Raw genomic sequence first — 17,773 nt, 5'->3', positions numbered from 1 at the left:
AATTCAATAGGGCTATTTAAAGCCACACGGGATGACTAACACGATGAAGTGTGCGATCATGCCGTAAACTCTCCTCGATTGTTATGCTGAACTGAAGAGCTTCAACCAGAAGATAAAGTGTGGAATGTCTGACCCTCTTCACTGCTTGTTAATTAGCGTAAAAGCAAAAAAAAAACCCAAAAAAACAAACTAACACATCGGCCATGTTTATATTTGTAAAGTGTAAAGCATAGTGAGAAGGTTTATGAACTAGAAAAAAACAGCGCAGAAAAAAATGCCCTGAGAGCACAAAGCAGTAGCGCTAACGAACGTAGCAGGGTGGTACAGCGGCCTGTCGCTAGCACGCTGTTACAGCGATTAGCATTTGTTTTCTTGCATAGTGCTGATCGCAGCCAGTCGAAAATGCTGGGCATGTATCATTAAAAAAAAACACTGTGAATTCCTCCAAGTCAAATTAGCAGCTTCTGCTTCATTTTTAGCTCGCCCAGCGCTAATTTAAAACTAGCGGCTTGCCGGAGAATATTTTAGCAGCTTTCGGAAAAGCCAAGCACCTTTTTTGGTGCAATGTACAAACTTTCAGTCTCACACTCTATGTGTGTGTGTGTGTGTGTGTGTGTGTGTGTATTTACTAGAGCTGTCAAACTGGTGCGTTCATTTTAACGGCACAAATTTTATTAACGCGCGATAAATAATTTAATATATAAAAGACGAAAATAAAACCTTCAACTCAACACATTCATTCACAACGTCCTTTCTTTACTCAAATATAAGAAAGATTCACAGATTTTTAATCAGTAAACATTAAACATGCACCAAGTCTCATATCAGCACCAAATCCGGCAATTAAAACCGTCCGTGTGGAAACATAGCAAAAGTTCCGTTTAATGTCCTGAAGTTTTACGTAATTTTAAACACCATCATTACTTCAAAACATTTACAAGAATATTTTGTCTTCCTGCTCTATATTGAGTTTGGCTTCACAGCATCAATATTTGTCCATGTTGATTAAAGTTTTAAGATCTTGAAAATGATTAATTTAAGGTACACTTATACCAGATACAAATGTGCGATTAAGTTAAGCCCATTTTTCCTAACATCAACTTTGAGGACAAAATGTTCATTTGTTGTCTAATAAATAAATCCACACACTACCAGGTTCCATGATGAAGAGATCATCGGTGTTCTTCAGTGTTTTTCTGGCAGGAATCCGCAGAGGGACCAAATGTTCAGGAACGTTAGGAATAATATTTTAAACTATTGTTTTTATTAACAAATTTCATAAACATTTTAAAAACACATAATTGTATTAAAGTGACATAAAGTGTATCAGGGGGACCACGAGGCTGCGGGGGTGCATCCAAAATTCATGGATTTCGGAACTCACAGGGGGTCTTGGAACGTAACCCCCCTGCGAGTTCCGGAGGACCAGTGTAATGTCAGAATGTTATAATGTTATGTCTGATCAGTGTATACTTACATAAATACTACAAGCCCTTCAAAGGATGAATACCCAGTATTGTTTCTATAGCAACAGTTTAATTAACAACTATATAGTTGATGTATGCTGTATGCCCAAAAGTATTGGGACACTGAATGTATATTGTTTCTTTTCCAATCTGTTACAACAAAGTTGTACACACAATTATATTCTGATGCTGTAGCATGACATTTTGCCTTCACATGAACCTGCTCCAGCATGTCACAATGTGCCCAAAGCCAGCTCCATGTGGATATGCTTTCTATAGGGTTTGGAAGATGTGGAAGATGAATGTTGAACATGAGGAATGTGAACACTGACTGAACCAGAAACCTCCTCAGCTCACCTAGCTGATTTTACTAACACCTTTAAAGCTGGTGGAATCTTCACAGATCTTCACAGACCTTCACCAAATCTAGTTGAACATCTTCCCAGAAGAACGGAGGTCTTTTTTTGATGTTGCTTTCTTACTGTTATTCTCTTCTGTATAAGATTACCCAAGGGGAGTGACGCTTCCATCTTCTCACACACTCCCTTGACTCGAGTTGTCTGATGTGTTATTTCTCTCACACTCACACTCACACACACACACACACACACACACACACACACACACACACACACACACACACAAGCTGGAGTGTGCAAATCTGGAAACATATTTTACTTTTTGATGCCTTCCATCACTTTTTTTTCTCAGTCAACCACAATCACACACACACACACACACACACACACACACACACACACACACACACACACACACACACACACACACACAGACACAAAGACAACGTTCTGTGTCTCTGTATAAAAAATGATTGACAAATTGTCTCTCGGACCGAAACACAAAAGCTAGATTTGTTTATCTCACAGTGAACAGAGATTCGGCTTTAATTGCTCCTCTCCATTTATTCAGTTCAGCGCCTGCTATTTTCCTGATATCTCAAAAGAATTTGTGCGTGTGTACATATGTGTTTCTGTGTGTGTGTGTGTGTGTGTGTGTGTGTGTGTGTGTGTGTGTGTGTGTGTGTGTGTTAGTAAAGACTTTTCGGTCCTGTAGGCGGCTTTAAACTTCTTTGTTCTCTGTGTGGACCCAAAAAATGTCCCTGGAAAGATAAGAAAGAATGGGACATGTGCCAGCGCGGGGTCTTGGGCTCGTCCCTAAGACACACACACACACACACACACACACACACACACACACACACACACACACACACACACTCACTTGTTAAATCTCTTCCACTGGAGCATTGTTTCCAAAAAAAACACCTGACCATAAGATCTCATTCCACACTGAATCCCCATTCACATTTATAATAAGCTCTAGTCTTCTGGGAAGATTTTTTTCAATTTTGTGGAAATTTGTGAGATTCATTCATTTAGCCATGAGGGTGTTAGTAAAGTCTGAGGGAACACAGCTACAGCAGATGTTCATTTAGGGATGAACTTACTGTACCAAGATAACTAGCTCTTAATGCAGCAGATCTACAGGACCTACAGAACCAATTCCACTTTCCCAGGTCGAGTTTGTGAACATTTGTTGCTTTTTTATGAAGTTATTGACAGAATAAAAAGCTATTTTAACCCCAAAACCAAATAAAGTACTTTTAGTTTTTAAACTGTTTCAGGAAACAAATATTGATTAATTAAGTAATCGATTAAATTAGCACAAATTAAATTAATTTAATAAAAGTGAATAAATTGAGTTAAATAGTTTACATTTGTTAGATCTCATTTGGGTAATACATATGTGTAAATGTGTGTGTGTGTGTGTGTGTGTGTGTGTGTGTGTGTGTGTGTGTGTGTGTGGGTAGTTTTCTAAAGATATGATCTACATATCTGTTCTACTTATTTCAGCAGACTTTAACAAATGTCTTCATTCCTTCCATCATAAAAAAAAGAAGCTAAAGAATCCATAATGCTAGCGTTAGCCGCTGGACACTTCCTGGTTAGCGGCTAACCCTAGTGCTTTGGATTCTTTAGCGTTTTCATGAGAGAACTCGGTGTGTGTGTGTGTGTGTGTGTGTGTGTGTGTGTGTGTGTGTGTGTGTGTGTGTGTGTGTGTGGTTGCAGTAAGGTCATGCTGGTCATTATGGGACTGGATTTGAATCGGTTTTAATCCAATCAGAAGACTCGAGTCCTTCTGATTCCCCATGTGAACGATCATCAGGCCCAAATACATCATCAGCACCACGACTCGGGCCTCGTCCCAAACCACACACGCTATACAGCAATTAAAAAACCTCCAGAGACACGGGACAAGTACGCAAAGTGGTGTGTCCAGCAGGGACATCATGAACATGTCCACACTGATGATCTCTTCAACTGTCAATGGAGTTATTTAGGGATCTGAGATGATTCTCATGCAGAGGCGTTTCCACATCTCTCTCTCTCTCTCTCTCTCTCTCTCTCTCTCTCTCTCTCTCTCTCTCTTAAATCGATCGCCGATTTCTGAGTTTCTCGTTTCTGTTCACTTATTTATTTCGAATGAGTCTGGAAGTGTGTGGTGAAGAGCACTGAGAACGGAGGAGAAGACAGCGAGCAGCAAAGCATGACTGAGTCTAGCACACTGACGCAAAGCTCTGCAGAGAGAGAGAGAGAGAGATAAAGAGAGAGAGAGAGAGAGAGAGAGAGAGAGAGAGAGAGAGAGAGAGAGAGAGAGAGAGAGAGAGACTGATATGTTCCGAATGACAGAACGAGAGACGTGTGATAGAGAGCTGAAGAGAACAAAGAGAAAAAAAGAAGAGAGGCAAAGAAAATGTTAAAGAGAGAGCGAAGGAGAGGAGAGAGAGATAAGAAAGATAGAAAATAATGTAATAGACACAGAGAGAGAGAGAGAGAGAGAGAGAGAGAGAGAGAGAGAGAGAGAGAGAGAGAGAGAGAGAGAGATAAGAAAGATAGAAAATAATGTAATAGACACAGAGAGAGAGAGAGAGAGAGAGAGAGAGAGAGAGAGAGAGAGAGAGAGAGAAAGAGAGAGAGTGAGAGTGAGAGAGAGCGAGGAGAGAAATAAGAAAGATAGAAAATAATGTAATAGACAGAGAGAGAGAGAGAGAGAGAGAGAGAGAGAGAGAGAGAGAGAGAGAGTGGAGAGGTCAGTAGTGCACATGCACACACACACACACACACAGCTTCCTGTAAGGGTCCCTCCCCCTTTAACGAGCTCAGCCAATCATCAGGCTGCTGCTCTGCTCTGTCTTATAATTATTATCTTATAGAAATGTGAAGTGTGTGAAATAGAAAAGCACAAACCACCGACAGGGTTTAGATCTGAGCGATAAACACATTTACATGACAACATTTAATATCTAATAATAATAAATAATAATAACCACATCCTGAGAATCAGACTCTATCATGGTGTAGGAGACCACATGACCCCCGGAGTCCTTCTCAGACATTTACATGTTGTAGAAAATCTGATCTGAACCCCTTTAGAATCCAGTCACGTAATGTAACTCAACGGCCATCTTTGTTTTTCTACCATCTACCGTATTTTTCGTATCTACCATATATGTTTTCTGTCATCTATTATATTTGTTTTTCTGTCACCTTCCATATCTGTTTTCTGTCATCCACCATAGTTTTTCTTTTTCTGTTTACCATATTTGTTTTTCTGTTATCTGTCATATTTGTTTTTGTTGTCCATCAATTTTCTCTGTCATCAGATAAACATCTAGCTAGCTATAATATTAAAGTGATGAGAATTAGCATGTAGCGCGCAGTACTGCATTCCGTACGCAGTTTTTTCAGCATGATGACCAAAAGAAGGTGGGAGTAAACATCCAGGAAAACTCAAGGATCTATGGGAAATAATCCGTCTCTAACACACACACACACACACACACACACACACACACACACACACACACACACACACACAATGAAAGTGCTCCCTGGAGTTAATGAAATGAGCGAAATTTAGAGAATGAAGGAAAAGCAAGGCCCACTCACCTTCTGCTTCAGCACACAGCATGCACTGTGACTCTACGAGAAAACAATGGCAGAGAAAACAAGGAGACAAGAGAGAGAAATGGTGAAGCCCACGCAAAGCCAAGACCCCGAAGCCGTTTTACAGCGAACACATTCGGCCCTGAAGAGCTAATATAAGAGGTGCAACTTTTTCCGCGCTGAGATTAAAGCCATGTATTTCACACCTCAGAGTGTTTCCTGATCACTGAAGCACCTCAGGCACAGTGAGGACACACTGCATCACTCTCTCGGAACCAGAGAACTGAAAAATCCCCTCATGGTGCTCACATCCTCATACTCCAGAGTCATGATTACGGTTTATAAACACTTTATTAGCTTAGCACTTAAATGTACCATGTTCCATTTCTTTTGGAGATTTGTTCAGCTAAAAGATGGTTTAATAGGGTTGAAGCTTTATAGCAGGAGATCTTCCACTCCAATCATGCTGGAAAGCAGATCTTCATGGAGCTGGCTTTGTGCACACGAGCTTTGTCATGCTGGAACAGGTTTAGTCTTCTAGTTTAAGTAAAGACAAAATTTCATTCAAGACTTTCAACACATGTTTAGAAAAGTCAGCTGTCCCAATACTTTTGGAAAACGTAAAGACATTCCAGCCTCTAAACTTCTCAGGAATTCCTGACATTGATTTCCACAAATTATTTCTTGCAAGTGATGTCAAGGAAGAGGATTTCTTTAAGCGGTTACTTGAAAAATATTTTGTAAGTGATTTTACAGGAAGTGATTTCTAGAACGTAGTTTCTAAGAAATTTTGAGGTTTCCTGAAATTGATTTCCTAGAAATGATTTTCAAGACAGTGGTTTCTTACAAGTATTTTTTTGGAATTGATTTCCAGGAAGTGATTTTTTTATTTAAAAAAATTTTTTTTTCCAGAAAAGTGATTTTTTTTTTTTTATTATGATTTTTTTTTTTTCCAGAAAGTGATTTTTCAGGAATTGGTTTCCTGGAAGTGATTTTATAGAAAGCGATTTTTAAAGAAGTGGTTTCTTAGAAATGGTTTCCTGTGATTAACTTCCTAAAAGTGATTTTCTAGACAATGGTTTCTTACAAGCCATTTCCAGTGATAAGTGATATTTCCGGAAGTGGTATTTTTTTCAGGAATTAGTTTTTCTGGAAGTGGTTTCTTAGAAATTGTTTGATTGATTTTTCTAGACAATGGTTTCTTACAAGTGGTTTCCTGGAAGTGATTTTTCAGGATAGTGGATTCTTAGAAATTTGTAGCTTTACTTGAATTTATTTCCTGAAAATGATTTTCTATAAAGTGATTTTCTGGAAGTGATTTTACAGAAAGTGATTGTTCAGGAATTGGTTTCTTAGAAATGGTTTTCTGGAATTGATTATTCAGACAATGGTTTCTTACAAGTGATTTCCAGGAAGTTTTTCAGGAAGTGGTTTTTCGGAAATGGTTTTCTGGAATTGATTTCCTGGACATGATTTTCTAGCCAATGGTTTTGTAAAAAATTTTTCCTGGAAGTAAATTATTCAGAGATAGATTTCCTGAAAGTAAATTCTGCACAGTAGCTAGTATTTAGAATTTCAGGTTATTTCAGGTTTCCTTCACGATCTATCTCTGACCATTCATTTTTCTTTAAATACTTAAAAAGAAATGATGAAGAAATGAGCTACTAAGCCTCTCTGTGTCCTCTGATCCCTGTGTCATTGTTTTATGATTAATCAGCGTAATTAAACGAAGGCGGAATCACGGCTGCACCGATACTTTTCCGTGACTTGCTGGGTTAATGACTCGTTCATCACTCGTTTGGAATTCTGAATTCTGATTGGTTCAGCCAGTGTTTCCACAGTAATGACGAACGCAGGCTCTTCAGACGCTTCAGTGTAATAGAAGGTGTGTAATAATTGCCATGGCTACGTGATGTTTATTTAGTCAAACAATAATTACGGAAGCCGTCTCCACAAACAGGAAGTGAGTTTTCAGGATCAGCATCTTCAGAGGAATTCATGCTTTTCTGCTTTGCTCCGTATAACGGTCCTGATGCTTAAATGTACATTATATGGCCAATAGTTTGTGGACACCTAACCATAAACTCGCTATGTGCTTCTTTTTGAATATCCCTCTCCACTTTTAGTCCTCATTTGCTCTTATTATAAGTTCTACTCTTCTGGAAAGATTTTCAACAAAATTTTTGTAGAAATTTGTGTGAAAAATCATTTAGCCGGAAGAGTGTAGTAAAGGCAGTTACTGATGTAGGTGAGGTCAGGCGGCCTAAGGTGCAGGCAGCGTTCTTCTAATCATCCCAATAGGTTTGAAGCTCTATAGCAGGAGATCTTCCACTCCAATTCATGGAAAGCAGATCTTCATGGAGCTGGCGTTGTGCACTTTGTGTCATGCTGGAACAGATTTGTATCTCATGGTTCCAGTGAAGGGAAAATTTCATGCTGCCGCATCCAAAGACGCCCTGTACATTAGTTTGCGTCTGATACTTTTGGCAATATAGCACATATTAGCGGAGGGGAAACTTTTCAGCCTCTAAACACACACACACACACACACACACACACACACACACACACACACACACACACACACTTAATTGTAAAAAGACAGCCCTAAAAAACCCCCAAAGAAATTAGCTAAATCCTGGGCCATCTCTTCCTGCTCGCAGCTGTGTATCGGTGAAAAGCTCGGCCAGTTGTGTGATAAACTCGGTTTTAATCTGTGAAAATGGCAAAAACGAGTATGACTTCACACGAGACTCGAGTCAGAGACAATTCTAAACCTCTGTGAGGCTATAAAGCTAGCTTTTGTAGCATTGTCCTGTCTTTATCTCTCCCATGCATACGACTCCACACACACACACACACACACACACACACACACACACACACACACACACACACACACACACACACATTCAAACAAATACAAAAGCAACTCTGTCATTCTCTGGTCGACAAAAACACGGGCACAAACGGCATCTCGAACAGGAGAGATAAACACTCGCTTCCAGCGTCCGAGCTGCGTGAGCCGTCTGCTCGTTGTCTAGCTCCTGCGCTGAAGCTCGAACCACACTGCTCTGTCTTTATCTGTAAGACAAAAGTCTGGGTACGCTCGTTCGCGCCAGGGTTTGTAATTAACTCCAGGATTTGCATATTAGCCTCGTTCATGTGAGCAGCGCTAGTCAGCAGCGCTAATTAGCTTTTCTTTTTTCCTAGCTTCTTTTTTTGGTCTGTTCTCAGGAACATACAGTTATTCTACAGCGCACTGCTAACAGGAAAGTTTGCCGCGTTATTATGCAATAGCTGAAGAGCTTTTTTGAACACCATAAACATCTCTGTACAAGCAAATATGTGGACAAAAGTTTGTGGACACCCGAGCATAGGATTCGCATTTACTGTTAGAATAACCTCCACTCTTCTGGGAAAATGTTCCTCTAGATTTTATGGCAGGTGTTAGTAAAGTCAGGTACTGATGGAGGTGATGAACTTCCTCGTCTTCCAAACCATGTACATCATATTTTCATGGAGCACAGGGGCATCATCATGCTGGAACAGGTTTGAGTAAAGGGAGAATTTCATGCTACAGCATCTAAAGATGTCTTATTCAACCAAGACATCTCCTGGCTGGTCACGTGTCTGAATACTTCTGGCTACGTAGTGTCAAGTCAAGTCAAGTTTATTTGTATAGCGCTTTTCACAACAGACATTGTCTCAAAGCAGCTTTACAGAAAACAACAGTGAAGGTGAATGGTGTGCGTTTGTCCCTGATGAGCAGCCGTGGCGACTGTGGCAAGGAAAAACTCCCTTAGATGATATGAGGAAGAAACCTTGAGAGGAACCAGACTCAAAGGGGAACCCATCCTCATATGGGTGACATCAAGAGTTTGGTCATAAATCTTTCAACAATACAGAACAATTTGTGATCATCATAGATCCAGCATCAGCTTCTCCATGCCAGGGCCTTTAAACACTCAGCATCTACTTCTCGATGATCAATAGGTCCATAATCTTCACGAGGTGGGACGTGACTGGAGCTGGCCAAACCTCAGGATGCCTCGGGATGAGGAGAGAAAGAGAAGCAGTGGAGAGGAATTAGCGTAGCTGCTGTTCATGATATTAACAGCACAAGTTGATAATGTGCATGTAATCATATATTCTGGAGCACAAGGTTGTGATGTGATGTGTGTGATGTGTGTTATGTGTAGGCTTTGCTAAAAAGATATGTTTTTAATCTACACTTAAACTGGGAGAGTGTATCTGAACCCCGAACACTGTCAGGAAGACTATTCCAGAGTTTAGGAGCTAAATGTGAAAATGCTCTACCGCCTTTAGTGGACTTTGCTATTCTAGGAACTACTAGAAGCCCAGAGTTTTGAGATCTCAGGGAGCGTGACGGATTGTAGCGTGTTAAAAGACTGGATAGATACATGGGAGCCAAACCATTTAGTGCTTTATAAGTGAGTAGCAGTAGTTTGTAGTCTATTCGAAACTTAATAGGAAGCCAATGTAGGGACGATAAGATTGGGGTTATATGATCGTATTTTCTTGACCTAGTAAGAACTCTTGCTGCGGCATTCTGAACTAACTGAAGCTTGTTTATTAATGATGCAGGTGTACTATTCTTCTGTGTACTATTTTTTGGGCCGATGAGCAAAATCTCCGTTTTATCAGAATTTAATAGCAGAAAGTTATGGGTCATCCAATCTCTTATTTCTTCAACACACTCAGTTATGCGAGCTAATTGAGCTGTATCGCCTGGTTTGGATGAAATATATAGCTGGGTATCATCAGCATAACAATGAAAGCTAATTCCATGCCTTCTAATAATATTTCCTAATGGAAGCATGTATATTGTAAAAAGCAGGGGTCCTAGAACTGACCCTTGTGGCACGCCATAATTTACTAGCATTATCCTAGATAGCTCTCCATTTAAATCTACGAAATGGTAACGATTGGACAGGTAGGATTTAAACCAGCTTAATGCCTGTCCCTGAATACCGATGTAATTCTGTAAGCGATCGAGGAGAAGATCATGATCTATAGTGTCGAACGCAGCACTAAGATCTAGTAAAACTAATAGGGAGATGTAGCCTTGGTCTGAAGCTAAAAACAGGTCGTTAGTGATTTTAACTAGAGCAGTTTCTGTGCTATGATGGGGCCTAAAACCTGACTGAAACTCTTCAAAGATATTGTTCTCCTGCAAGTGGTTACATAACTGGGCAGCGACAATCTTTTCTAAGATCTTAGACATAAATGGGAGATTTGAAATTAGTCTGTAATTCGATAGCGTGTTTGGATCCAGATTAGGTTTTTTAATGAGGGGTTTAATAACTGCTAACTTGAGGGATTTAGGGACGTGACCTAACGATAGTGAGGAGTTAATAATATTGAGAAGAGGCTCACCAGCTGTATATAACACTTCCTTCAGTAGTTTAGTGGGAATTGGATCTAACTGACATGTTGTTGATTTAGCTTTCATAATAGCATCATACAGCTCTTCCTGTCCTATACATGTAAAACAGTGTAGTTGTGGGGTTGTAAGCACGATTGTGTCGGGAGATGCTGTCAGAGGTTGAACTGCCACAATTGTTTTTCTAATGTTATCTATTTTTTCAGTGAAGAAATTCATAAAGTCTTCACTACTAAACTGTGATGGAACACATTTTTCAGATCCCTGATTTGTTGTTAATTTAGCGACTGTACTGAAAAGGAACCTGGGATTGTTTTTGTTATTTTCTATGAGTTTGCTCAGGTGTTTAGCTCTAGCAGCTTTTAGCGCCTGTCTGTAGCTAAGCATACTGTCTTTATACGCAATTCTAAATACCTCCAATTTAGTTTTCCTCCATTTTCTCTCCAGATTACGTGCTGTTCTCTTTAGGGCATGCGTATGACTATTATACCAAGGTGCAGGTGCTTGTTCTCGAACCTTTTTTAACTGGATGGGGGCAACAGTGTCTAAAGTGCTAGTGAGGATAAGGTCTATGTTGTTCGCCATCTCATCAAGATGATCAGCAGTTATGGGTTTAATGTGAAATTGAGATAAATCAGGCAGGTTATTTATGAATCTGTCCTTAGTGGTTGGAATAATAGTCCTACCAGGTCGATAACGTGGTGAAACACGGTTAATCTGCTCTACCGGTAGTGTGTACAGTAGGAGATAATGGTCTGTGATGTCATCACTCTGAGGTAAAATATCTATATCAGTGACGTCTGCTCCGTGGGATATTATTAAGTCTAGTGTGTGGTTAAAACGGTGGGTTGGTCTGGTGACGTTTTGTTTAACTCCAAAAGAATTTAGTAAATCGACAAATGATAATCCTAGAGCATCGTTTACATCATCTACATGAATATTAAAATCTCCTACAAGCAGCACTTTATCAAAGCTGATCAAGAGGTCTGAGAGAAAACAAGCAAACTCATGAAGAAAATCAGCGTAGGGTCCTGGGGGTCTGTACACGGTGACCAGAGCGAGTTTTCTGTGCATGTCTGAAAGTGCAATTTTAAGAACGAGCACTTCAAATGATTTAAAGCTGAATCCTAATCTCTGACTAACATTAAGAGAAGCACTATAAATGATTCCTACACCCCCCCCCCACGACCAGTCTGACGGGGCTCATGCTTATAAACATATCCTGACGGTGTCGACTCGTTTAGACCCATATAATCGCCTGGTTTAATCCAGGTCTCAGTGAGACAGAGTGCATCGAGATTATTCTCTGTGATCATCTCATTTACAATCAGTGCTTTGGGTGCAAGTGATCTAATGTTTAAAAGACCAAACTTTAGAACTTTGTTGTGTTTGTTTATCTGGCATTTTTCAGTTTTAACTGCAATAAGATTATTTCTGGATCTTGTGTATGTAATTCTTGGTTTTACTACCCGAGGAATAGATACGGTTTCTATCAACTGGGCTGTGTGTGAACTTGTAACTATTTGGTCTGTAGTATGCGTGTTCTTATAGTTGAAGATTTCTTGATGTCTTACCAGTCAGATGGTGTGAAGTATCCTAGAGATGTTATCTGATTTAGTGTGCATTGACTGAGGGGATGTACAGGTAAAGAAATTCCTATAAACTTCCAGGAAGTCATTTCTAGCAATTGAATTCCAGAAAATATGTTTTCCTAGAAATGATTTGCATGTAGTGATTTTAGGAACTGATTTCCTGAAAGTGATCTTCAGAATGTGGTTGAATAGAACTGATTTCCTGGAAGAAGTTTCTTGTAGGTGATTTGCTGAAAGTGATTTTCCAAATTCATTCACGGCCTCACTGTGACCTTTCAGACAATTCAGAGAAACATAAAAAACCAAAAAATTGGAATTACTTCCAGTGTGGCATTTTGACTTTGGGAAAAAAAAAAAAAGAAAGATAAATTTGGAGTGCAATTGTGGGGGTTTGTTCTGACCCTGATTTAGGGTTTTATCCTTTACAATGGTGCGCCTCCAAATTTGTGGTAACAGTTTGTGGAAGACCCACATTCGACTGTCCCAATAATTTTGAACACGTGTCTTTTGAATTAAATGGATTTATGGCTTCTAGGTGCATCTGACATTTTATTCAATTTATTGTATAATTGTAAATAGAATTACAATTAATTAAAATGATTTTATTTTAAATATTTCAGTTGATTTTATTTAAATAATAAAATAAAAAATTACTGTTTTGAGACATAAGTTGATCCAAAGCCCTTTTTTATTTCCATGTAAAATGAAGATTATTAGTTCAGATTGTTTCTGTGAGAATTAATGTAAAAGAAGCACAATACTACAAGCATCATCTTGTGTGTGTGTGTGTGTGTGTGTGTGTGTGTGTGTGTGTGTGTGTGTGTGTGTGTGTGTGTGTGTGTGTGTGGTCTCTGCTGTAGGAAACACTCATATACACAAATACACACTCTGGCTTTGAGTAATGGGCTTAAATCCTGTCCAAGTGTTTACACACACACACACACACACACACACACACACACACAAACACACACACACACACACACACACACACACACAAAAAATAAATTTTTCAATAGCTATTGATTTTCGTGGTGATGGTAATGGTGATGGTGATGGTGATGGTGGTGGTGATAGTGGTGGTGATGGTGATGGTGGTGGTGGTGGTGATAGTGGTGGTGATGGTGATGTGGTGGTGATAGTGGTGGTGGTGGGGACGGTGATGGTGGTGGTGATGGTGGTGGTAAAAGTGGTGGTGATGGTGGTGGTGATAGTGGTGGTGATGGTGATGGTGGTGGTGATAGTGGTGGTGATGGTGGTGGTGATAGTGGTGGTGATGGTGGTGGTGATAGTGGTGGTGATGGTGGTGGTGATAGTGGTGGTGATGGTGATGGTGGTGGTGATAGTGGTGGTGATGGTGATGGTGGTGATGATAGTGGTGGTGATGGTGATGGTGGTGGTGATAGTGGTGGTGATGGTGATGGTGATAATGATAGTGGTGGTGATGGTGATGGTGGTGGTGATGGTGATGGTGGTGGTGATAGTGGTGGTGATGGTGATGGTGGTGGTGATGGTGGTGGTGGTGGTGATAGTGGTGGTGATGGTGATGGTGGTGGTGATAGTGGTGGTGATGGTGGTGATGATAGTGGTGGTGATCGTGATGGTGGTGGTGATGGTGATGGTGGTGGTGATAGTGGTGGTGATGGTGATGGTGGTGATGATAGTGGTGGTGATGGTGATGGTGGTGGTGATAGTGGTGGTGATGGTGATGGTGATGATGATAGTGGTGGTGATGGTGATAGTGGTGGTGATGGTGATGGTGCTCATCCCTGTGCTCAGCTGAACACTTCCCAAGAAGCTGAGAGTGCACTTCTACTGCTACCGCTCAATAACCACACACTCACACACTCATACACACTTCATAAACACTCACCAATCACTAAATTCATCCTAGCCAATATTTACTGATTTTGTATCTGAGAAAATTAAATGTCCAAATTCAAATCTGCGGTCACACTGGAAATCTTTTTGGAGACCTGCTGCAAATACGGGACGCGACCGGATTTGCTGCGACACACAACAATCTTCTTCACAGGTCAGAATTCACAGGATGTTTTAACGCAGCGAAATGCAAAATGTCCTACATTTATGACACTTATGGCAGACATCGTTATTCAGAACGACTCACAATTATACAAAGGAGAAGTTAAGGGCCGTGCTCAAGGACCCAGGAGCAGCGGCCAGGAATTTGATCTCACAGCCTTTCATTATAAATCCAACATCCTACATGGTTGAGTAATACAACTGATCTCTTTTTCTCCAGCTAATTGGGTAGAGAGCTGATGCAGGATGTAGGTCAGGAGTTCTTATCCTGATGTAGGGTTTTACCCTGTACACAAGTGTGTGCCGACCAACTTCGTGGTAACGGTTTGAGGAAGAATCACATACAGATAGAAATGTCTGAAGGAAAGTGGATTTATGGCTTCTGGATGCACCTGGCAATTTATCAATTTGCTGATGGAATTGTAAATAGAATTACCGTAATTTCCGGACTATAAAGCGCACCCATAAGCCGCAAATATTTTTATTTTGAACATAAATAATCCGCACCTGTCTATAAGCCGCACCTGTCTACACTGATGTACTTTACACAGGCTTTAACAAAAGACACATTACACACGGTGTAACGGGTGAAATATGTTGCAGTATTGTGGTAGCCTGGCACAGCATTTTTCCGGTATTACTGCGTGTGTGCAAGACCGAAGAATATGTCCTTATTATTTTCTGATGCTCATTTCTAAGTTTCTTTGACTAACCTGTAACGCTGTTGCCAAGAAAAATAAAAAAGCACGAGTTTTGGAAACCTGTCTGTGTTTATATGATTTTTGTTGTAACTGGAGTTAGCGAGCTCTCCCTTCACCCAGACTCAACACGCTACAACGGCTTGTATCTAAACAGTAGCCGACCAAGAAAGTCATTGTTCACTGTCTTCCTCCTTCCTTTCACAACTATTTCTCTCGGGAGTTTATCTTTTGGCATCGTCGTGCGTTTAAAAATCACCCGATGGAAGTTTTTTCTTCCGAAGCCGTGCAGCTCAGAACACAGGTGAGGCGCGTTTTTTTGTTTCCGTTCGGAAATTTCATTGGTCTAATGTTATGGGGTTCAGTTTTTTGGCTTGAAGTTTGTGAAACCGGGAAAAAATAAATTTATAAATTCATAAATTCATAAATTAGCCGCTTCGTTGTTTAAGCCACGGGGTTCAAAACGTGGGAAAAAAGTAGCGGCTTATAGTCCGAAAAATACGGTACAATAAATTAAAATAATTGCATTTTCAACAATTAATTTCAATAATATAATTTTATAAACTTTGCATTTTTTTGCCATATTTTGGTCCAAAGCCTTTCATTTTTGCTATGTAAATGATTATAGCTCGGATGGATTTGAACTCACCAGTGGTGAAGAAACTACACAAACCCTGTAGTTGAGTTAAAGTAGAGATACATTTGGTAAAATATGACTTTAGTTAAAGTACAAGTAAAAACTCTGATTTGTGACTTGCTGCATGTTTGACCAGTTTTTATCTGTCCATAAATAATAAAATAATAAATAAAAAGGAACGACTGACTTCACAAAATGTAGTTCAAGTTTGAAATGTAGTGAAGTTAAAGTAAAAGTCTCCCAAAATAGAAACACCAGTAAAGTACAGATACGTGAAACGGCTTCTCAACTACAGGAACAAATTACATTTACTTTGTTACTGTCCACCACTGGAACTCACAGCCTTTCACTCAGCATTCCCTCATCCTGCAAGTCTAATCTCACTAACAAGTAACACAACTGATCTTTTTCTCTAGTTGAATGTGTAGATAACTGCACTCCACCCAGGATCACAAAGGATGATAGCATGAGTACTGATCTCAGGAGTTAACGTTCTAAAAGCACCGATCGATGGAACGCCATCATGATCCAAAAGTGCGATGGCTGTGTTTCAGCCTTTATCAGTATATTATCCTATAATTTCCGCTCACACATAACACCTCCACACTCGAGGTGTAAAGTAATTACGCTATGAAGAATCGCAGATCGTCATGATCATAGAGCATCGCAAATTCTAAGAATAAATCGAATTCAGTGCACCAACGTCGCTCTCTCCTATAGAAGACTTCACGCTAGCATCTCCTGTCTTTTCTCCTGCTGATCAAAACATCAAAAATGATGCAAAGCATGTGGGGAGCCCCAAGTGTGTGAGGAACAGGTGCTTGAATGCAGAATGGAAGAAAATAAGTGCATGCTGTGTGTGTGGCCATTATAAGCATGTCTGAGTCACTCATTTGCTGAAGGGCTGTTGAGGGAAATCACTTTCCTTCTAGAGGTGCACCAGGAGCGAGGCTTTCAAAATCGCATTTGCAAACTTACTTTTCATTCTGCAGAGATGGTCAGGAAACACACACACTCCCTCAATCTTATGCTTTTTTTTGCCCAATTTCTCTTTATTCAGATTTTTTTTTAGAGCTAGAGCTGTTGAAGAAATGATCATCTCACCCTGTATTTTATATGCCATTATTATAGACTGAAACTACCAGGGGGAGTTGAGGCCAAGTTGTCCAGAGGCAATCACATGCGTTCTCTACGTACCCCATCAAAAGTGTTCTGTGTATACTGTAAGTTCTGGTTGTGCACCAGTGGAAATATTGCAAAAAAGAAATCCATGTGTGTGGAGGTTAAGTGTACTTGTGGTAACAATTGCCAAAAACAGTTCCAGCTCAGGGCCACAGATATTTAAGTTGCTAAAAGGGTCACTTTTACGCCATTTGTGAGATGCCCCTTTATACAGAGTGACTTACATTTATCTCAACCATTCAACCAAGCAGATATAGGGTTAAGGGCCTTGCTTTGGGGTTCAGGATTTGCAGCTTGGTGTGGCCCGAATTTTAGCTCACAGTCCAAAGTTCAATGCCGCAACCACTAAGCTACCACTTCTCCTGGTTCGTGCCCTAGTGGTCAAGTTACCAAATACAAGTAGATGTCGGTGTGGTTACTGAAAATGTGGTTGCCTTTCCCAAGGTATACAAGCAGGCAGGATATTCTTTTATTTTATTGCATGGATGCATAACCTAGGTGCCCAGTGGTCAAGTTGCCAAAAGAAGCCAAAAGTTGGCAAAACTGCTGGTACACAATTGATTACAGTACCACAGGATATACAATGTATAGATATGTATAGCCTAGGTAACCAATTCACTATTAGCTGTTTGTAGGTGCACTAGGTTTCTCGATAGAGCTCCAGTCTGAAGCTGTACAGGCATCAAGATGTAAACCAAGCAGCCAGGTAGCTAACGGTGAGTTAATATGTGCCATAAAGATGGCCTAGGTGCCAAGAGATACTTATTGTAAGAAGATAAG

The 17,773-nt window shown here is 40.1% G+C and overlaps 1 protein-coding gene across 12 annotated transcripts in view; it reads right to left on the bottom strand.

The window, feature by feature from the left end:
* Positions 1 to 17,773, bottom strand: part of dlgap2a (discs, large homolog-associated protein 2a) — a 274,067-nt gene that overhangs the window by 142,716 nt on the left and 113,578 nt on the right. For 4 of the 12 annotated variants that reach the window (XM_083544538.1, XM_083544531.1, XM_083544536.1 and 1 more), the window contains one exon: positions 5,438 to 5,470. The exons of the other annotated variants lie outside the window; for them this stretch is intronic. In XM_083544538.1, the coding sequence (XP_083400664.1) occupies positions 5,438 to 5,470 (33 nt within the window). The remainder of the gene's footprint in view (positions 1 to 5,437; positions 5,471 to 17,773) is intronic. 12 annotated transcript variants of the gene reach the window in all.

The sequence above is a fragment of the Silurus aristotelis genome (assembly GCF_946808225.1).
Source record: "Silurus aristotelis genome assembly, chromosome: 6".
Lineage (NCBI taxonomy): Eukaryota > Metazoa > Chordata > Actinopteri > Siluriformes > Siluridae > Silurus > Silurus aristotelis.
The sequence above is the reverse complement of the archived record's forward strand: the minus strand, read 5'-3'. Positions and strand labels throughout refer to the sequence as shown.